This window comes from Haemaphysalis longicornis, unplaced genomic scaffold (assembly GCF_048455015.1).
Source record: "Haemaphysalis longicornis isolate Haplotype H1 unplaced genomic scaffold, Haemaphysalis longicornis Haplotype H1 scaffold_1, whole genome shotgun sequence".
Lineage (NCBI taxonomy): Eukaryota > Metazoa > Arthropoda > Arachnida > Ixodida > Ixodidae > Haemaphysalis > Haemaphysalis longicornis.
The window spans coordinates 346,734,831-346,758,033 of record NW_027526203.1 but is presented as its reverse complement, the minus strand read 5'-3'; the positions used below and the strand labels follow the sequence as shown (position 1 = coordinate 346,758,033).

The window sequence follows — 23,203 nt, the reverse complement described above, 5'->3', positions numbered from 1 at the left end:
TATCGCGAGTGTTCTCTTTCACTCGCCGACTGCGAGGCTTGAATGTGCAGGGGAAGGCAGCAAAGGCTCCAATGGGCGTCCCTTCTCCCTCCCTGCAGGCATGTCGGTGCAGGAGATCGAGGACGAGAACGCACAGTCCATCAACGACCTGTACCGCCTGCTGAAGAAGTACAGCAACCTTCGGGGCATCGTGCACGGACTGCAGATCGCCTACACGGACGCTAAGGTGTACCCCTTCATACCACGCTACAACATGCTCAAAGATATGATCAAGTGCGTGCTCCGGGACCCCAGCTACATGGAGGTCTGCCACGAAGACATCTCCCGGACCTAGTAGCGCCCCCAACCGCTGCCACGCTTGCCGCCTGTTGCATCAGCTTGTCGCTGCTGCCGCGCTCTGTCGTCTCTCTGCCTTTGAGCCCGTGCGTGCTGCGGGGAGAAATGGCCGCCTGGGGGTCGGTCGCAGCTCGGGGCCCGTGGCGAGCTTCAAGCGCCGTTAAGTGCGGCCGCTGGGGGCTTTGTCCCTTCGACCAGGCCAGAACACGCGCGACCACGAACAATGCAGCCACGCATTTGAACGAAGCACGCAGTCATGGGGCTCGGCGGCGCTTAGCTTGAACGCTACTCAGCAGGACGCCAGATTAAGTTGTTTCCGAGCTAAAAAAAAGGAAGCAATGGCGACTCGGGGTTGCTTCTTCATCTTTACGGCCTGGGTTAATGCTTGCTAAATTATGCATCCGGGTTACCGTAGCTCTCCGGCGAAACAGCTACGAACAAGTTAACTTCTCCCAACAGTAGTTGCGCTCATATCGGAAGCGTCTGGGAATACATTGATCACGTGTGCCAAAATAGGGGCCACCAACCGCATGTTTCGCATCCCACGCGCGCGGCAATGTACCCTGAAACACGCGAGCTCGTTTACACACCGCGTCCATCAAAAGACGCGCACTAAGCCTAGCCCTTCTCTGAAAAAATAGGTGATTTTTCTCGGCAAGACCTATTAATCATTCCACCGTTTATTTATTTGCTTTTAAGGCAGCCCCGCTGGCTGTACGCCTGCGCCGCGGTGTGAGCTTTGTCAATGGGGTGGGCGTTTTTCCCCGAGCAAAAGTTGACGATGGCTCGGCGACCTGCGACGATGCACCGGAGTACACACCTGGTTCGCCATTACTGCGGCCATTACGACATCCGTTAGCGACGGGGCGGGGCGCGCTCAGGCCCATCTATTCCCATCGACGCACGCGGCCGCCCCCAACTTCTCGACCCGCGCCGCGATTACGGCCTCTCGGGTGACGACTCAGCCTACGAAGTCAGCGTCTGGAAAAACTTCCTCGCCTGTCTGTGAACTGTAACTCTCTCCACGCGGCGCCGCCTAGGATGAACCCACTCTTGGGTTCTCAGCAACGATGAGCTTACGCGTATCGTGCGACGCGCGCAAATTTACTTACTCAAGGGCCAATTTTTGAGTATCATGTGTGTGAGCAGTGGGCCACGCGCGAATACACCTCGACTAGCGATAGAAGCTGTCCAGGCCCAGTTAAAGAAAAAGGAGAAGAAAAGGCTTTACGTATGAATTGTGATCTGCGCTCTGTATTGTGTCTAGCCGCAGCTCTTTGGACGACGCACTTGGTACTGTAACGGGAACCGTGCACTGGCTGCAGCAGCCTGCTGCAGAGCTTGAGGCGGCCATTTCGTTGCCCAACTTATTCTGCCTCCAAGTATAGAGTAGAATGCCTGGCTTTGGTCGCCTCAGGTTTCAATCCCGTAGTGCTTCAAGTGGTGCCCCTAATTCAGGTAACAGCTTCGGGTGAGCTGCGTAAGAACCGGGCGAAGCCGTTTGTGAAGAAGTAAATTTTGTTCGCCCAGACGTCAACTTTCCTGACCAGGAAGTTCGTCTACCACTGCGAAGAATCAATTTGTGCTCGAGGCATGCGTGGAGAAAAAAAAAATATTACGAATAGCGCTGGGCCGAACAGGTAACTTTCGTAGAGCCGGGATAGTTGCACGCATAGCTGTAGAGCGATACCGAATTGAAATTGGTGCTCCTAATCACGGGGAAGAGTTCTTAGGTAGGCCTAGTGACTAACGTATGTGCTGCCGCTGCTCTAGTTACCAGTACAACGCAAAAAAAAAACTGTTTTGCCGTTTGGTGTTAGTCTACCGTATCGGATCAGCTTGGATCGACCATGTAGCCGTCGCGTTGTTGGCTTTATCCATATAGTGCGGCATTTAGCATGCGTATTGTTTCTTCTCCGTACACGCTCCGTATGTATACTGTACAGGGTGGCGAAGAGCCGTTTTTGTTTCCTCAGTCAGGGCTCTGTGTGTCGTACGTACATATCACAACGCAGCTCAGCGGGCGGCGTTCTAAACGAAGAACAGAAGAGCGCAGTTTGCATGCCTTGTCACGCTGTTTGTACACATACATTGATGTCTCCATGTGATAACGGGCTTAAAAGGCTTCTTGTAACATATGTGTTCGCCAGTGTGCCAGATTGTGATTTTTGTAATCGTTGCACGTTGAGCTAGAAGCGCGGCTAAAGTTTTATGCGCATGTTGACGCGTACCTTACAGACACTGCTCGAAACACGGAGTTCTACCACACAACTTCCCGCACCAAACACACTGCACCGTTCACAGCTGCTTTGCTTTGCGCGCTCCTGCTCTGTCTTGTCTTCCTTCCTCTACCTTTCTCTCTCTATCGCTGCCTTTCCATCTCCTGTCTATTCTCTCTCCCCCTCTCTCTGCTTTCCTCAAAGCATCGAACCTGAAAGGCAGGCAGGACATGAAACTGACATCTTTGTTGGCGTATTATTATCGTGTGCCAGGCGTTCAGTGTTTGGCCGTCATTACGAATGAAAGAAGAAAATTGAGCTCAAAAATACGCTGCGGCCTAAGCTCATAGAAGGTACGGTACGTTGAACTGCCTTACCGCTCCACGCTTTAGTACCAACCGGTTATGGACATAAATGTGGGGGAAACTCCATCACTCTCGATACAGAACAAAGTTGAATACTTCGAACCAGCTCTAGAAACAGTTGACTATTCTGTTGACTTCGTCGTTTCAAGGGACCATGAATAAATAATACAATCTCGGTTTGCTGAAAATCCGGACACGTCAGAATGACAACGTGCCAGTGTAACGTTAGTTGTGAACAGTTGAGGCAGACAGCAAGGAAAATAGTTGAAAGAGTGGCACCGGCCATTTTCTCGCACAAACACTATCACATCCCAGGTACTAGTTTGTGCGATTAGCGGCCGGCGACAAACGCGACAGGCTATAAACATAATTATGAGAATCCATTGGCGGTTTTGTTCCATTCAATCGCTTTGCTTGATTGCTTGCTTGTAGTTCCAACAATGATTATTCGGCTTTTGGTGCTTCACTAGTGACGTCTCTGTTGACGTTGCGTAGCGAGAAATTTGAAAGTCTGTCAACATTTGTGTTCCGTTTTCGGAGGCGGGTGAAAACAACGTCCTTCGGGCTGCGAGTAGAGTCGGGCAGTTATAAAAGGCTAATTCTTTCAAGTAAAGCAAGGGCGCGTGTTGTTTTTATTGTCTCTGTAACTGTATTAGATTGGGCCACCGGCAGTGTTCAGGGTTTTCATGGAAGAGCGTCTCCTCCAGCGGCGCTTCTTTCGCGGGCTGCCCGAAAGAAGCGCGCTCGCCTCGGCCGACAAAAAGCAATAAAGCAGAGTGACAGGGGAGTGCGTGCGGTGCAAATTGATTGGTCTCCCAGCAATGGTGCGGACAACCCGGAACCGCTCCTCTCCCGCTCCCGGAGTCACCGCAGCGCCTCATGTAATTCGATTAAGCTTCGATCGACAAGATGACCAGTTATTTTTGTCCCCGTGCCCACCCTCTTCGATCGGTGCTCCAGCATATTGCCAACAGACGTACAGGCGCGCACACGCACACACACACAAAAAAAGAGCGAGTGACCGAATGTCATATACAGCCAAGGTTAATTATGCATCGGCGCAACGGACGTAACGTCAGCCGGAGAAGCATGGAGCGGCGTCGACATAGCCGAACGCCGCAGACACGCGCTGGCGGACGATGCACTCGGCGGCCTTCCGCTGCTGATAGTGGCCGCCCGTATCGACGCACAATCGCGGAACGCGCACCAGGACGCGTAGCCCCGTTGGGTAAGCATCAGTAACGAAGAGATGACCGGGAGAGAGAAACAAAACCAATCGCACGTACTTGCGGCCAGCATGCTTATGTCGAACGAAAACCCAACGTCGGCAAACGCCGTGTCTAGTGCCGTTTCTCGTGGCTTGTTCATTGTTTAATCTTGGTGGTTCCTGACAGCCAGACTATGAAGAAATAAACGCTCTCAGCGAAAGCCAACATCCTTCCCGCATCGATGTGGCTCTCTCTTTCCCTCTGTCTCTTCAAGCGGGTACAGTACAAATACTACCCATATATGCAGACGGCCCGACCATGCCTTACAGACGCACGCATTGTTGCACATTTTTCATCAGCCCATTGCCCCAGGCATAATGCGAACTGCCGCGATGGACGTTTAGAAATTAACAACCCAAGTATAGCATCTCTCGCGGATGCAGCATTTATGCAAGCGACAGTATTTGCCCTATAAGGGAAACTAAATGGATTTTAAGTATCGCAAACAATATTATAATTGGTTTCAGCAAGCACAGCCCGTGTATGCACGACTACACATCTACATTCGCTGATTCACACGCTCGATACGGTGCTCCAGAGACCAGTCAGCGCCCCACAGTGCGAAAGGGGAGCGAAACACTGACACTGAAGCGCCCATTAGTGACGCAGGCACTGGGCCCCTTCAGCGACCGGATGGGCCCGTTAAGCGAATCCGGTTGCTTTTATTTTCGTCATTCCCGCAGGGCGAAAAAACGTCATCAAATGTAGGCAGGACACTTAGGCGGGCGTTCTTGGGCAGCTTTCATCGCGCTCGGCTAATTACGACGTGGCCTTGTTGCACATTTAGCGTGAAGCTTGTCGGAAAACGTGAATAGCTTGAGTGCCTCAGCTCTTCCCTTTAACGAAGGTGCAACGCGGGGATCGGTGTCTATGAGCAGGCGAAAACAGTTATTGCAACAGCAAAACATCTTCTGCACTGCGAAAACGCGATGTCGCTAGTGGCAGAAAACTGAGCAAACTCACCGTCATTAACGGTGAGCGGTTCGTATAAAAGGGCAGAACTGATCCCCGTGCCACTTATTGTTGAGTTTCCTTCGTTATGCATATTTATGGGGAAAAACTTTCAGCGAGAACGAATTGTTCACTGCGTCCGGCCTCAGATCTACTGTGAAGGTTTGGAGCAGTCAAGCGCTCCTACAAAGCAGCGGTAAAACGTTGCAGTCTACGAAAGAGTCCGTGAGTTGGTAGAGCTCTCATACACAGACCTTTTCGCATGTATGGCCAACTCTCTCGGTAAATGTTTCGTAATGCGCTGGTCTGTGCAGCTCATAGTCGACGCACATCGAATAACCACAGCAGGGAGTAAACAGGGAACTGAGAGGGAAGGCGGGAGTGATGGAGGGAGAGAGGGAGGGAGAATATATTTGTGTTAACATTCCATGCGCAATTTCCGGAACATATCTGCAGGGAACACTTTCACATCTCTCGGTGCGTAAACAGAGAGATGATGATGCTTACGTAACAAGCTCTAAGGCGTTAGGCGTTAGTTTTGAGGCTTGCGAGGAAGACCGATTTTTCTGATTCCCGGTCGCATTTCTAGAGAAAGGCTAATACCAGACAGGTGCCGTGCTCGCATATAGCTGTACTCAACCATTTTCGTAGGCGGCACTGGATCGAGTGAGCAAGAGCTTCTTGTTTACATTATTCTGTAACCCTAAATTTGCAGCGGTGGCAGAATTTGCTTTTACCCCATTTCTGGCAGGCGGTGCCGGCGGATAATATAAAAACGATGGTTTCAGTGTTTTGAGGGTTTGTAAGGTTGTTTTTTTTTATTATTTCCGGAGTATTTGGCTTTAGAACGCGATGCTGGGAAATCGTTCAGAAAAACACCCATTACTTTTCTTATTATAAATGCCGAGACCGCAAAGAATTGGACGTACAGCTGCGAGAGTTATTCCGCCGTGCAGTTATCTGTCTGTGATTAAGCACACGTGCTCATGGGTGCACGGTACCGCATGCAACACAGCTCACACGTGGAACAGCCAGGCGCCGCGCCCAGCTAATCGCCGACTTACCCGCACACTCTCCACAAGACACCGACACAGGCGCACAGCACATGACACGTCGATATTGGTTGTTGACATTGCTAGTTGTGTTACCTATACTCTCGCCATCGATGTAATCGCCTAGGCGCGTGTTATCGCATAGCTGCATACTCTCGGTAGCCTTAGTACGTACTTGCATTGCACTTCGTCTCGGTGTCCTGTGTTCGATGTTTTGGAGCGAATACGTGTAGTGCTGGTCCTCGTAGCTGTTGCTTTCTGGCAGTTAACTTTCTTTAAGACTACACGTTTTCGATAGTTGGAATCGCTCTCATAGAAAACCCTGCCAGCCCGCCGCATCTTTTGCACTAGGAAAAAAAAAAGGTCTGCTTCAGTCCAAAGTAAACGAAAGGCGAGCGAATAGGACGGCATTGTTTGCAACAGAAAAATACACACGCATAAAACCCCTCAAACTGAGATGCCTTACACAAATAAAAAGCTTGACGAACTTTCCTTGAGGCAAACAAAAATTATTAGGGCCTCATGCATGCATTGCATTACGTTCAAACTTGTGCCTGACGTTGTATTGTCCTTGTCGTACAAGCCGTGTCGTACAAGCCTCGCCATATTTTGGCGCCATCATTCTTGAACGTTCATGACCCTGGCCATTCATTTCTCGTTATACTGGCGCAGCGCACGGGCGTTTCTCACAGGTCGCGAAGGCACCGCGATCACGGGACTTCTAATGGCTCGTGCACGACGCCATTGCGCTCCCCACCCCCCTCTCCCTCCTTTGTGTGCGCGCCTGCATTGAGCAATATTCGTTTACGCCTTGGCAACGTGCTGTTACGGATGCCTTCACTGCGTTGTACGGCGCGGAATTGACCTGAGGGCGCATCCAGCGCGTTGCTGTATGAGGAGCCACCATTTCGTTGGTACTGCAGTTGCAGGAGGGAAATCCAGGTGACCATTCGGCTTACACAGTGTGTTGGAGAAAAAACACGTTCCTAAAAACTTCTGTGGGTTTGCTTAGCCTCTACGAACGAGGATGAGCGATCACTGCGACTAACGAGACAAAGTTCACGAATGACGAAGCTTCCCAGTGCAATAGTTGACCCAAAAATTCTTGCGCTGTGACCTTGCCCACTCCCACGTCGAAAGCACTGCCAACAAACCCAGCGCAGCTACTAAACGGCTAAAATGCCCCTTTCTCTAAACACAGCGTTTCAAGATTTCGGCCGCGAAAATGCGAGCAAGATATGAACGCTCAAGGTCGCTGCTAATTTACGAGACTAAGCTCCACAGGCACTTTTGGAGACTGGAGACTTCTTATTCTTTAAGAAAAAAAATTAAGGTGCTAAAAATTATATTCATCGTGAAAATTGCTGCTTCATTTTTTTTTTTCGCTTTTTGTGCGCGCAACTGTAACCATCGTTTCCCCGAACGAATAAACTTCTCCTAGTTCATGCTTCAAAAAAGAGAATGTTTCGATTATCCTGACAGAAGCATTTAAAACGCGCGTTTTCACATTATATTTAAATTGCAGCAACAGCAGTGTGGGTGGTACAGGTGAAGCAACTAATGAAATTGGCCAGTACTTTTTTTACAAAGAGATGCGTGCACCTTTGCCGCTAAACAGCACAACACGAACAAAGTTCCTCGCGGGAACGTTTCACCTCACACCCTTGCTGTATTCCACCAAAGGTTGCAACAGAATATAAGGGTCTAAGCATCAAAACATTCCTGATCGTTGGCTTATTTGACAAGCCTGTTTCCTACTGACGACTGCCTGTCAGAGGAAGTGTCGCTTTATTATGTTTTTTTTTATGAACGCCAGTAGCATTGTATCACCCGAACAAAATTATCTTTATTTAAACACGAAGGACCTAATGTCGCATAATTTCAGACCTACCCCCACCAGGCTATTGATATATGGCTGGTTTAAAGGGATCGTGTTTTCAGTGTATTTCACGTGTGCGCTTGCGTCTGTAAATAACTGCTGTGCACTAACTCAACATTTAGGGGAAGCATCAAAGCTGTATGAAGAGTGTGAAGGTTAATGTTCAAAAATCTGCCTAGCTGCAGTCAGTGGCGGACCCGCAGGTACGGAAGGGGGCAGGGCGGAGCTATCTCCCTCCTTAGCCCTCCCAACGTCTCGTATTAAATTGCGCTACGTATACAAAGACAAATAGGACGCTAACAGGACTGGGATGAGGCGCTAATGTTAACCTCCAGTTAGCGTCCTATTTATCTTTGTATACAATATGAAACATCACCAACTAGCCCCATTCTACGCCCTTTAGAACCTCCCAACGTGTTCTGATGTAGCGCTACTAAGCCTACAGTCAGTTTGTCCACTTCCTCCCCTTTTTCCGAAAAAAACAAAACAAAAAAGGTCAGTATAGATTCGCCTCTGGCTGCAGTCAATGGCAGGGAGCACAGAGCTTTGCTCTAGCCGCCACTTGGCTGTCCGACATTGGTTTGTTTGCCAACCTCAAGATCGAACCCCAGACCTCAATGAGTACGGTGCAGCCGCTGTGGCACTAGCATGGCACCAGTGTTCTTTGTTTTATCTTTTTTCTCCCCTTGTGGCTGTTGTGTACGCCAAAAAAAAAAAAGGAAAGGACTGCAAGTTATTTGCTTTTTCAAGTACTTTGTGTATGGCGCAAGGCCTGGTAGTGCTTTGTAAATAGCAATTGGCGGCTGCTGCGGAACGCTGTTGTCTGCCGCCACCACTTCTCGAAAATATAAATTTTCCCGCTTATTTCGTCGAGTAACTATGCGCCGTAAGCCTCTCAGTGTGCTCCTTGCTGTGCTCAGTGTAGTGAAAATCGAGGGCAAAATGTGTGTGCTGCATATCGATGGTGGTACTGCTCTTCTTTTCCAGTTGTCAATGTGGTGCTGCTATGTTGTGTACTTGTCGCACATCGAAAAACTGCTTTCTGCACAGCCACAACGAATAACAGTTGTACAGCTACGCGCATACAGTTACGAGCTGACTGTGTAAGGTCACCCCGATAATACTTCTGCAACATCGAAGTCCGAATTGTCTGCTTGTTTATTACTTGTGGCAAGAAAAACAAAAACAAAATACCAGTTTAAAATGACAAGCTTGGTTTCACTTTATTACGAACACTCGGCATTTATCCTTATACGGTACTACGCGCTCCGTAAAGAATACTCGTTGCTTTGAGTACAAGTAGTAATCGTCTCCGCATATGGCGCAAGGACACGACAGGCCACGTGCAACCTCGTATTTGTGTAAGGCGTGCGTGAATACGAACTTACAATGCAGGAGGAGCCCTGCGATATGTCATAAGAAATTATCGTGCTCTCTTTATAAACAGTTGCAACCAAGTTACAATTTCGAAAAACACTTCCTTTGCGGTAACGCCGCTTAGCTTCACAATTCCACAGCTGCGTGGCAGTACGGGTTCAGCTTATCATTGTTTCGTTCAAAGGGGTTAGTTCAGCTCCCGTGCATCGCTTTGAGGTTTTTTATTATTTTTTTAATGAGGCATTTTGTCGTCTTGTGTTGTGCGGGTGCGCTGCCCATTGCTTTTTGTTGTCTTTTTCGTTGGCTGCTTGCCAGGGTTTTATTACGCTGTACAATTTCGGGGGGTACGTTTTGATGCAACCAGCACGCATGTTGTGGACACATGCCTGTTGTATATTTTTGAATAGAAATCTATTTTTGCATTCGCAGTTTCGTGGTGCATCTGTTATTTCCGCCTCGCAATAATTCTTGGCATTGAAACGCTAGGCGCGAAGCACAGCTTTGAAAACTGGCAGGTGAACTCGTTGCAGCGCGCAACTGCATACCCGCATCTTTCGTGTTACGCGCGGGACCTTCGTTTTCTGTCTATTTTCCGCTACCTGGGTGCTGGTTCCAATCGTAAAAGTGTTCCGACAGGGATAGGCGTAAGCTGACGCCACGTTCACCATGAATATATGCTTGACACATATTATACGTACATAGGGATCCATGCCGCACGTGCACATTTTCAAATGCGGTAGCTTGCCGCGAATTAAAGGTTCCCCACATCAGCATCACATGACAGTTACCCCCAATTAAGCAGCTCGCCAGGGATGACCAGAACCACTTTTCTTTGTCCTCAACTCATTTTTCGGGTAAAGTCGGTAAAACACGTGCCGATAACAGCGATTTCCACTTCAACTAGTTACATCTGAAAACTGCCGAAACATAGTCGCTACAAACATGTTGGAGACGAAAGGGGTGAGCTTAGAGTTGAGAATTTCGCAGTAGTTTTCGTCAAATTCCCGCTCGGGTGTGGCAGGATAAGGCTGAAAGTGCGAAATCTGTGTTATAGACAAGCGTTTTGCCGACTGTACACAGCCTTTAGAGCACCCCTTCTAGGCCATTCCCCCTTACTTTGACCAACACATTCGCCGATGTTATCTCTTCTTTACGCCTATGTTATCTCTTCTTTACACGAAGAACAGATAACAGACTCCTGCGCTCGTTCGTTTTCAGCTTCTTTGTGGGACACAGGAGCAAGAGTGGGCCACTCATGTTTTTTTCTCGCTCTTCCGCAATAATGCGGCCCCCACGCTTCGCTAAAGACGAAGGGACCGCGAGAAAACTCTCAGGCTTATCCAAAGTTCACCTTGAAAAAAAAAAAAAGTGGCGTCCGCAGTGCATTTCTGGGTCGCTACAAACTGCCGTGTAACAGTTATGAAACTATCAACATTAAAGTAAAGAAATAGCGGCAAAGATCGTTTTCGTGTTACGACGATAAAATTTAGCTCATTTTCTGGAGAGCGACTTCACTGCTGTCTTCATTACCAGCCTCTGCGGGCACCCCACGTTGACAACAAGTGACAGTTTTATCGAACAACGATTCTGCCGTTTGTCGCTGATACCAACGGATACGCATGTAACAGGGCTGCCTGGTTAAGCGCGAGTTTAAAGTGACGGCGGAACAACTCTCTTCACTTTATGTATGCAAGCTAAGTAGCGCGTGATGAGGCAAATTCTGCTTGCATGGCGCCCATGGATAACGAACAAGACTATTCGTATATGCTGCCTTCTTGCACAGTTTATCGGAAAATTCTAACACGGCCCAACAATAGTCCACCGCATCGAAAATATATCGCAAAAGTGGGTGAGACAGTCCTTTCCCATTTTTATTACCGACTGTGTTATCCCTTTTATTTCGCCAATAGCAGATGTCGCTTGCATATAAGCCATCATACAGAGCCTGCATGTGAGCCTTTTTGCCACTCGACGTCGTTCTACCAGTTCATAGCTTCGTTCGAGAATAAAGAAAATGTGATCTTTTATCAGCTTAAATGCAGAAGGCCGCGGCGGCTCTTGGCATGGAATAAAAGGACAGCCCGGTCTACATAGCCTCTTCATAGCGCTAATTTTCACTGAAACTTTAGTCAGCAAGCAGCGCCAAATTTTGAGCACAAAGAAAACTCTGCTCTCAATTAACTGAACCCCCCTCCTCGTGTTTTTTTTCCTTGGAAGGCCAATTACTGCTGTAAGGTCCCAGAAATTCGAATTCAATAGGATCATACACACGAAAAAAAGCTCTATAGGATGCCTTAGTAGTAGTCTCATGGATGAAGTATAGCGATCTGGTCATTGTTGTCTGAAGGTCCCTCGCAAGTTTAACCACATACAATGAGGGCAAATGCCTGCCTTGGGAAAGCGGAGCGCATGCTTATGCATACTGCGGTAAATCGCATTGCTCAGAAATCGCTTTTAAATTTTTATAACCGATAAATGGCAAAACGCCCCCATAGCTTGTCACTGAAGCCACCTGCTCAAAAAGCTACGCTGGACGCAATGTATTAATGCAGCCAGAAACACCCATCGGCCTCCAGAAAGGGGCGTCAAAAACTTCAGCACGGGGTAGAAACAAAAAAGTGCTGTGCATCAGATGAATGCCATTAAAGGGACTCTGCAACACTTCTTATAAACGCTTTCAGTTTTTCCTTCGCGTATGGAAGCACTGCGAAAGCTATAGTTACCGCCAGCACGGAGCCGCACTGCGTGATTTGCTCGTAGCAGCAGAACTATACGCCTACCATCTCTGCTTAGCTTTGTGGCTTTCTTCTAAAGTAGCTATCGAATGCGTTCATTGCTGCAGCTGAAGGAAAGCCGGCCAATAGCCGCTACACCGCTGTAATGACGTAATTCCAACGGTCAAAGAACGCCAAGGTCGGGAAAGAGAGAAACATCCTTTGAGCAAGTTTCTAAGTTATCTGATGGGCATAGAGCAGTAAATTTTAACTGAGTTACTTTGCGACTCCCTAATCTAGGTACTGTGCGTGTTATTAACCACGTTCTGCAAGCATTTAAAATATTTAAAAATAGCTGGAAAAAAAAGTTGCAGGGTCTCTTTAAGGCATAGCTGAACCCACCGACAGCCCCGAAAAAACCTCCGACTGAAATGGCCTTGCAGTGACCGCATGACGTCGGCAAAAAGGGCGACTGTTAGGGAACTGCATAATTTGCGACTGCACTTTCTCATGTCAACAGCTCCGAGAGCTTGGTCTTATTTCGCAGACACTCTCGACTCAAAACAAGGCCTAGTTGCAATGTGTATTGCGTTCTGGGAGGAAGCACTGGCATCGGAAAGTGCCATCGCATAGTGCTAGTTCCACTCTAGGGCCGTTTAAGTCGTTGCTGCAAGCCGGCCCTGGTATCAGTGGAAAAGCTGTATACGACGGTTCTTACAAACACTACAGCGTTCGCTTCACCTTAATAAACCTAAATGATCAGTTACTGCAATAAGCACTGCAAGGTAGGCTAATGACGAGGCACCTGGAGAGAAAAATGTGATCTGCGACAATACGCCACGCAAACACGACGTTTTCAATTACGCCAGAGGGGTGCCAAAATGCATTACGTGATTTAAAGGCGAAGATAGATAGTTTGAGTCGGACTGTATGTCTGCGATTGTCCCTCGTCAAATGTCTCCCCTTGAACGCAGTCAGGTGCACTGCGGCAAAACAAATGCACAAAAGCTTTTCTTTCTTTTTTTTTTTTTTGAGAGAGAAAAAAGTGGCCGGCTGCTGGAATAGCTAGCTTCTCGGCGCTGTGTCCCGCTATTCATATAAATAAATAACAGGACGTGAAGTGGCGCAATTATACACATGCAACTACAGCCACTCTCGCGATACAGCCACATCAGTGTGCAGTACTAGCGTCTAACATTTCCTGATGCACTAACAGTTGCTTACGATGCGTATCCAAGTCGTCGGTCCAGCCCACAGAAGCAAAAAAAAAAAAAAAAAAGCAACACACGAAGAGTGCCCACCCCGCGTTAACTACGCGGGCAATAATTTTTTTCTTACCCACATAAAATCCGGCTTTCAAAGAAACATAGAGTCATGTAATTAGATGTCTGCAATCTTAACACGCTCGGATATCCTTTAAGAAACATAAAGCAAGAGTTGCCGGTACAACCTATTCCCATACAACCCCAATACCATTTCCTTTTATGTTTTGTTCTTTGTTTTTTATTTTTTATTTGTAGTCGCGCATCAGGTTAGTGCGGTCCAATGGATTGCTCCTACGCAGATTATGTAGCAGCTATGGAACTTACCTGCACTCAGAGTAAAACGGCAACGAAACTGAGGCGTCGACTGCGAACAATCTTTTGCGGTGATTTACACCTCCTAGTCGGCAAACGTGAAAAAACGTGTCCCTCACTCGCCCATTTTTTTTTTTTCTCGCACTGGCGAACAACCAGAACCTCAAAATGATCTGCCCCACATGTCAGCTCACAACTGTAGCGGGGAGACGCTTCGCTTGTGGTGTGGCGCGCGAACGCGTCGATATGTGTATTGCGCAGTTGCGTTAGCTCGCAAGAATCATACCGGCATAACTTGGTTATTGTCACTCATGTAACAAATTCTCCAGAAAAGATACTTGGCTGTCTAGTGTTCCCATGTGCCAAGCGGAAACCTTTACATAAGGTTGTGTGTTTCCTTTCTACCGAGAAACTGTAGAGGCCACCGTGTAAGCATTGTGTGGTGTATGTCGAACCACTCCTCTGTATACGCCTGTCTGGACTGACCTGAACGCAGCCAATACATGTTTCCTGAAAGATGCCGGGAATACAAAGTCCGCGATGTTTGTATTATGGCCGTGAACTGTGGATTGTTTATGATTCCTCACACACGCACGCGACGTCTGGTTTGTTTCAGATGTTCCGAATCGGGCCGCGCTTACCTTTTAATGGCAGGTCAGTCCTTTTATTGGCTTCGTAATAATTCTACTTGTTACTTAATTCTTTCCTAAGTAAAACCATAAATGTTTACCGCTTCCACAACACGACGCTAAACAATGCGCATGTCCTGCTGTCGAAGTTGGGTGCTGTGATGGCACTCCAGAGGCTCTTCTGTAACTTGTTGATTCTGTAATTAGCGTGCCCCAAAACTAATACAACTCTTCGTCTTAAGTTTAAAGTCTAGAATAATCTGCAAACAAGGTTTTGAGGCATTACTATAACGAGTGGGTGTCGAAATCTTTTTTGGAAAAACTGAATACAGCGTAACCCTCAAAACACCGTAAGCATGCTCTTCTGGCACGAGTGCCCAATGGCGAAAATGTGGAAATATTGCTTGTATTGGTGACATGTGAGTGTGCACTGCGAAAGAGCTTTTTAATTTATTGTGGTACGCAAATGAGTGTTGGAATTTCTGTTCGCTACATAAAACAACAGCAAGGTATTCGTGAAGTGAGTTGTTGAAATGTTATATACTTTGGTGGGCTAATAAATGTATGTATGTGTGCGTTTAACCGTGTGATGTCTTTTTTGGGGCGTTCACCTTGAAGGCATTAGTAAAAATAAAACACTTCAGGAACACCGACAGATTAGTGCAATGCTGGAGGTGTAGGTGAGAACGGCTGAAAGGTCTGCACGACGTCCAGGTTTCGCCCGGAAGGTCACCTGCAGTGTGGAGGAGCCGGAAGATGTGCCGAAATCGGGTACCATGCTACGGGCGACATACAGATGCCGCACGTATGGGATATCGGCGGGTGCATACACAGGGAGGCGGGATCCACGATCGATCCGCGTCGCCATTAATATAGGTTACACGTACGATGGCTGTTTAGCTCGGGATACTCAGTAAGATGCTGAAAAAAGAGGAACTCTTCCTTGCTTTCCTTAACTGAGCGTGCTCTAGTACCAGGGATCGCTGCTTCGATATATACAAACCTGCGCTTCATGGTAGAAGTACCTATTTTTGTTTTTGACATAGCCCCTCACACCAACGTAGCCCCTCACACCTTCAGTTGTCCCTGATGGGGTCAGTGCGGAAACTTTCCAGTTTATTGGATGCATGTACGTGCTTTTCTTCTCCTCCTACACCGCGAGGACTAACAGCAGCCTGGGGTGTCCCTTTGAGCATGCTAAGTGTGACGAGTTAAGTAACTCAAATGCTTCTACGGATTTCTATGCGGAATTAACAAGAAATGTCGTCCTTCCGTCGGTAACGCTCGACGCGTCCCACTTTCGCCGCATATGAAAGTGCTGCGAATAAAAGGCGCTAGGGCCTTTTCACTTTGGTATCACACTCCTCATACTGCCCCTGAAAAAAAATGTCTTTCCAACTCTGGGCCACCCAGTTAGCTGAAGACGCTATTAGGGCTCCTGGCCGACGACTCAGGAGGAGGCGCTCTTACCTGGAGACAGATCGCGCTTTTTCGGCGCCGTTAAGTTATGGCAGAGTCCTCTAATAAAAGGCTTTGGTTATAGTTATCGCTATAGGCTCAGAATTTTCAGTAACCGCAGCATGAGTGTAATTATATCGTAAAGAATATCAAACAACGCTGATAGTATTTGTTTACTTTTCCTGTTATTACCGATGTCACAAATGATTCGTCAGTGTACGTTGTTTGAGTAGGCTTTTGTAGGCTTTTTCGCTTTGTATGGTATACCACGGAGGGGGGTAAGAAACTACTATGAGTTCATAATTACGATTCTTACCATGTTATAAAATTTTCTCGCATCTGTTTTATGCTGCGAGAACTTTTAAAGGCACCTTCCTCCTGCCATTAGACCGGGATATACAGGGTGATCAAAATTAAGTCGACAGGTTTTTTTTTAAGTTAGGCTCTTAGATTTACGTCAAGACCACCTATACAGTGGAATTTTGCGCCCAGGGGGACACAGAATGAGGTGATAATTATTGATTCCGGTGGCTTAATTAACAAAAATTGAATAATTAACTGTTTAATGGCTGCACTAATCAGGCATGTTTGCATTGAAAAGTTAGACGCAATCTTGTTTCGACGCAGTTCCATTTGCCAGAATTCTTCTAGCGCATCCGTACTCCGAGATATCGAGCTGCGAAGTTTAATTGCCGTTCGCATGATTACGCATGCTAGACAGTGAAGACCGGCGCAAAGCTCCTCCCTTTTGTTCAGTGTTTCGATTGCGGTTCCGCCTACTGCAGATTGCGACAACGCCAGACAAAACTTAAAGGGTGCCAGTTATCCCTTTTTCCTATGCCTCCACGCCCTTTTCAAACTAAACACCGTACGCAGCAAGCAAGTATCGTCCTTTGTCTCGTCGTTTGCGCTGTGATTCAACATGCATCACCAACTCGCCCAAGTTTTCACGTTGCTGGGCACTAATGAATTGGCCAGTATGAGTAACTACACAGGCTACGTGGCCGGCGCGACCAGGGTAGGGGGTAGCATCTGTATATAGGGCGGTGGGGTCGTTCCCGTATCGCTCAGTCAGGGCTCGAGCACGGGCAGCCCAGCGGCCAAGGTGGTAGTTGGCGTGCGTATTGCGAGGGATTGGGGCCACCCGGTTGCCATCTCGCAGGGCTAGCGGAATGCGTTGTTTTTGCCCCCTCGGGGGTATTGGACGGAGTCCTAATGCTGTAAGGACCTGTCTACTTGTGGAAGTCAATTGCAGGCACCGTAGTTGAGCTGAATAAAAGGCTTCTTGCAGCTCTTCCCACGGGTTGTGAACTCCCAAAGCGAGCAGTTTGTGGGTCGCAGTAGCAGTGGGGAAGCCAAGCGCAGTTTTGTGTGCTTGGCGACTCATGGTGTTGAGCCGAGCCTTTTCTGTTGTTTTGAGAGCGGGGTATGGGGTTCCGTACGTAATGCGGCTAATAAGCAAAGCTCGCAGTATTCTTAGGGTATCTTGCTCTTTAAGGCGTCGACGGCGGTGGGAGATGCGTTGCAGAAGGTGCATCAGTTGTGATAGGGTTTTATGTCGGGGAAACGGTGTGCAGTCCAGAGCGTTTTTTTGGGTATTTTGAGACACAACACTCACAGGTGCGGGACGCTGGGTATTGGCTGTGCTGCAATGGTGAGCTGAGGTTAAGGTATACCTTGAGCAGATTTGTGAGAAGGCTGAGAGTCGAGTGTCAGCAAAGCCGATTTTTCTGGTGCGCACTGGGAGCCTCGCGCCTGGAGGTAGTGAAGGGTAACGGTAACCGCTTGCTGCAAGGCATCTTTCTGCTCTCCAATCGAGCCAGTAATCGTCCATACGGTAAGGTCATCCGCGTATAACACGTGTTTAATGTGGGAAATTGACTGCAATTTCGCTGGGAGGTCCTTCATGGCGACGTTGAATAACAGTGGCGAGATGACCGAGCCTTGCGGGGTACCTTTCGCTTGAATCGTGAAAGTGGACGATCGAAAATACCCAAGACCAATTGTCAGAGTACGGTCCGTTAAGAAGGCCCTGACGTAGTCATACGTGCGCTCTCCATATCCGAGAGATGTGAGTCCTGCAACATCTTGAATTACTGAGATATTTTTGTTCTGTAAGAGCGTCACGGAACCCCCCCCCCCCCCCCCCAAAAAAAAAAAAAAAAAACGCAGGTTGATAAGCATTCATAAGCAGTCTTAAAATATTTTTGCCAACATCGAAGTGTTATTGAAGTGTTTGCCACCATTGGGAATTGAATTGAACTGTGTTTTTTTCTTATTTCTTCGTATGTCTGAAGACTTTGTATAGTGTATGTTTGTGCACTACAACTGCTTCGGTTGCTGCTCAAGCGGGGTGAAGCCTAGTCAGGAGGGTATACCTCCTTTTGCTTTGCCTCGCCGTCATTTCTGCACTGTGCTGCCCAAATGGAACAATAGATACAAATACAAAATATAAATACCATATATAGGCTTAAAAAAATACTAAAGACGCGAGTTTTTTTTTTTTTTTTGGTAAAGCGAGCCTTCTAGTTTACTTGCGATGTTTCAAGTGAGCCTTTGAAACTTAATAAATTAAATCGTAAGCAACGCAAGCTTTTTCCCTGCTGTATCAGGCAAGAAATCCTAATTTTACCAGCCACACCGACATCAAAATTTCGGATCTAGGCAATCCGAATACACCACAATATTCCTTGTAGTGGTGGTAAAACATTTATACAAGCACAAGATTTCGCAGTGCTTCAGATCTTCAATGGTGCCAAAGGCGAGGGAAAATGCGAATTTCGTTCTTCTACATAAAAATGTGATGCCAAAGATCTCAAAAATTACAGGCCCACCAGCCTGCTGTCAGATACCTACAAATTATTTACAAAGGCAATTCTCAATCGTACAAGTGCCACTTTACACTTTCAACAACGACGAGAGCAGGCCGGTTTCAGGAAAGGTTTCTCAACTTTAGATTATTTTCAGGATATTAATCAGGTGATAGAAAAGTGTTCAAAATATAATACACCGCTGTATATGGCATTTATAGATTATGAAAAAGCATTTGACTCAGTGCCCACATCAGCCGTAATGAAGGCGTTACGTAAACCAGGAGTAAACGAGCAATACATTTCGCTCTTCAAAGGTATATACGACGGACACACGGGAACTATACAGCTCCATTAAAGAATTTGTCAGTTTCCTATACAAAAGGATGTCCGGCAAGGGGACACAATATCTCCCCAATTATTTACAGCTTTTTTTTTTTGAGAATGTGTTCAGAAACGTTAAGTGGAGGCAACCAGTGGTGAGAACTAATGGGGAATATCTCAGCCACTTAAGGTTTTCAGACGACATTGTCCTGTTCAGTCAAAGCAGCGCGGATCTGCAGCGCACGCGTTGCGAATTCTGCTCGGAAAGTATGGCAGCAGGCTTAAAAATAAACAACAAATCGAAGGTAATGTTCAATCAGTATGCAAAAACACGTGAATTTAAGGTAGGTAACGAAGTGTTGGAAACAGTAGGCGACTATGTTTATCTTGGGCAAATCATATCCGCTGATCCAAACCATGAAAAGTGATACCCGCAGAATTATCATGGGGTGGGCTACTTTCGGCAAGAATTGAGATATCCTAACTAGTAAGGTTCCTCTGCCCCTCAAGAAGCTAGTATTTAATTAATGCGTTCTTCCAGTGATGACGTACATGGCAGAAACTTAGGGTCTCACTAAACGACTTGAAAGGAAACTTAGATAGGCCCAACGGGCTGTGGAAAGGAGAATGCTATAGGGGTCACGTTGGGGGATAGAAAAACAGCCGTTTGGCTTAGGGAAGAGACTAAGGTGGAAGACATTCTATTTCAAGTTAAGCGAAAAAAATGGGCATCGGTGGGTCACGCCATGCGCATGGGGGACAACAGGTGGACTATCCGTCTAACAGAGTGGCTCCCAATAGACCGTAAACGCAATAGGAGTCGGCCAGGAACTCGACGGAGTGAGGAGCTGCGAAAATTCGGGGGGAAAGCACGGACTCAGCTAGCACTAGATAGACGTGGGTGGAGATCTTTGGGAGAAGCTTTCTTCCTGCAGTGCACACAGCCGAGCTGATGATGACGATGATGAAGAGGAGGTTCGCGCTCGAAAGCGGGAGATGCCCTCAGTAGGACCCCTGCGGCGGCTGCTGTCCTGCGTGCCCGGTCCACCAACTGTCGCTCCTCAGGTCCCGAGCTGCACAGCGCGGCCTCCCACTGCTCGAGGAGAAAGGGGGGGGGGGGGGGGGGGGGCGAATTATAGGGGCTGCGTTTTGGCAAGCACACGTTGTGTGGTACAGTGTTGGATTTTCGCTGCAGTGTGGGCATGTTGGTGGATATATTGGGGGGGGGGGGGTGATGTGCAGGAATAAGCTCAGGTGGGCACATGTGTTAGTCTGTAGTTGCCTCAGGCTACAGCTTCCTCTCGGGTGAGCTTCTGGTGCGGTGGTGGGTAGGCACATCTGACAAGGCGGTACTACTGCTGGATAAGCCCTGGGTCACGGAGCGACTGGTGCGGTGCCCGGAGGGCGCATTCTCGGGATTTAGCGTGTGCTCGCTCGTTTCCGTCGAGTCCTGTGTGACCTGGCGTCCATATTTGTACAATAGGGGTCAGGGTATCCATGTTAATTTTTAGTAGTCGGAGGGTGGATATTGAGATGCGACCATTTCCGTAGTTTCTGCATGTCTGTTGGCAGTCTGTGATTATGTGAAGGGGTTTCTTCGGTTTCAACGATGTTTCTAGTTTTACGGACGCAGTGCAAACGACTTCGCCTGAGCCGTCCATAACGCTTACTGCTGTGGCCGGGTGGGATGCGTAGTGGGCCGCGTCCGTGGATCGCGCATGGGGGTGCTCAGAGTACTTCCACTGCAGGAATTGCGCCCGTACTTGCCTGCGCTGTCTCTGCAGGTTTCCCGGAGTTCGCGTAGACACCAGCACCAGGTTCTTTTCTTGGTATTATTATGTGAAACTCAATGCGGATAATTAATATTAATCAGGCACATGGAAATTATGAGCGCGAAGATTCACAACGCTCCCTCCGCGAGCATCGAAAAGAAATAAGAAGTCAGCTGAACCCCTAGTGACAGAATATCTCGTACGAACAATGACGGCCTTGCGGTTCCTTCTGTTGGCACAAATATATTTATGGGTAATTACTACAGTGCTAAATTACTTTACTGTACCAAAGAATCCACAACTGCTCGGCGGGCAAAAAGGGGTACAGCTAACTAACCGCTATAGGGATGTTGCAATGGTTCTCAACGTGTAAAAAATGTTTCCATTTGTTCTTTGAGTGTCCGAACTGATAATAAATCTTGTTGGCAGACGACTTCAAATAGGTACACGCCTATCCTAAATAAGTGTCCTTATTCCTACGCCTAGTGCAAACAATAAATTATCATTAAAGAAATTAGAAGTTTTACAGGCTGACGCTACAGCTGGGATATGATGGGCGCAGTAGCAGGTAACAGGTTAACAGGTTACAGGTTAATTTTCACCAGCTGGGTATCTTTAACGTGCGCCGACATCTCGACACGACGTTTCGCCTCTGTCAGAAATACAGTCACCGCCCCCTGGAACGAACTCTCGCCGTCGTGCTCACTAAATTATTCGCATATTTAGAACGACTGCAATGCCTCTTGCGGCACCCAAGTTCCTTCGCTAGCTTTTCGAGTGCGAAGCCGTTGGTTCATGCGGTCGTAAAGTTTAGTAGTAGCTTATATTGCTGTTTTTACGACAAATAAGTCCTCGTGCGCAGGGCGACCTGCAGGGTCGTGACTAGTCGTACTACACCCTTGGTCACTTTTAACCGTTGAGTGCGAAGGACATCTCCCAACAGTGCTCCAAGGGCATCGAACATCACCGATAACCGCCACAGTTTGGTCCAGTTAAATGTGTAAGGCAGTCAGTACGTTGCTTGGCGCAAAACCGTAAGCACAAGACGCAAAAAAAAAATTCTCGGGGCTCTTGAGCCTGCTTACGTGCTTTGAAGGTGAAAGCCTGACGATACTTATTAACAACTTCTTTACTGGTGCATCGTATTATTTGCGTCTTTTTCTTCGGTTTCGTTTCGTCGTCTTTTGGTGCGAATTATTTCGAAAGGCTTCTGTAATGCTGCACTGTGTATGCGCCTCTTTCTTCCTTTTCGCTTCTTCATCTTACGGCGCTACAGCAAGCAGACTGGCACGCGCCACGGCTTCCATAGAATGTGAGTTCTGCGTGGCTGGTGGGCACTGTTCCATTCACGTGCCATCACGTTCAGGTGTTGCGGCGCACTCACTATTCCACAACTTGTGTGTTTACAAATTATAGTTTTGTCAAGCGGGCACATCAGCCCCTCAAAGCCCCCAAAGCCCCCTAAATCGCTTGAGGTTCACCAAGGCGTCCAGGACCCATAACTATTCGGGTTGTTCAGTCGGGGCCTTATACACTGCGCTATCTCCGCATGTTGCCAGCGGCGGAATTAAAGCCAGCCTATCAGCTGGCCTTTTTAACCTTATAACGTTGTGTTAAATTATGATTTGTAGTAGAAACCATGTACAAGGCAGTTGAAAAAAAAAGTTATCGCAGTGGTGGCGCAGTGGGCTCCCAGTGGGAAGACATGGATTGAAATCCCCATGCGAATTCAAATACGATTTTTATGTACGCTCTACAGCGTACACCGGCGGCCAATGGGGCACTCATGGATTTCGTCTTAACAAGGAATAAATATTACTTGCATGCAAATAAGAATAACATCTTGTTCAAACGCCGTGAGGATTTCAGCTCCAATGCACCGCTAATTTTACGGCTAATGTGAACTTCTCTGGCACCAGCTATTGACCGCTCTTTTTCGGCACCTGCGCAGGTTGTAGCTGGACACAGAATTTTCCAGGAGGAAGAGCAGCCGCGCACTCCACAAGCTAGCAGGGTAACCAGCGGGCGCTTTATGTGGCGGTCCGGACCAGAACTGGAGAGACGTGGGCCACTGTGTCAATCGCACGTTGGTGAGATCGCAGTACCGAGGAATACCGTTGCGGGGCCAGTCCCACACTAGATGTTCTAGGTCAGTTCTAGTGTGGCAAGTGCTGCAGGTTCTCGAGACACTGGGAGCGGGACCACGGTGGTGACAGCGGTGGAACAAAAATGGCGGAAGCAGCGTACCCATTTGAATTCGTCGTACGGTTGCAGTTTCCCGCCGCGATAACTCACAGGAAGGGACTGCACACGAAGGGAATTTGTCATGGCTGCGAAGTAGGCTGTCCAGCGCGGGATTGACTTAGCTATCGTTTAGCTGTGGGGTCGGCTTCATCTCGGGGGCAGCAGCCGTCGGTGACCGGATTTGCGGCGATATACAGGAGATACGACACTTACGACTCCAAGTTTAAT

General features: G+C 47.9%; 1 protein-coding gene across 1 annotated transcript in view; it reads left to right on the top strand.

Moving 5' to 3' along the window:
- Positions 1–14,939, top strand: part of LOC144153661 (uncharacterized) — a 207,492-nt gene extending 192,553 nt beyond the window's left edge. The window contains exon 5 of the mRNA XM_077685325.1: positions 99–14,939. Coding sequence (XP_077541451.1) covers positions 99–334 — 236 coding nt within the window. The 3' untranslated portion in view covers positions 335–14,939. The remainder of the gene's footprint in view (positions 1–98) is intronic.
- Positions 14,940–23,203: the final 8,264 nt, after the last annotated feature.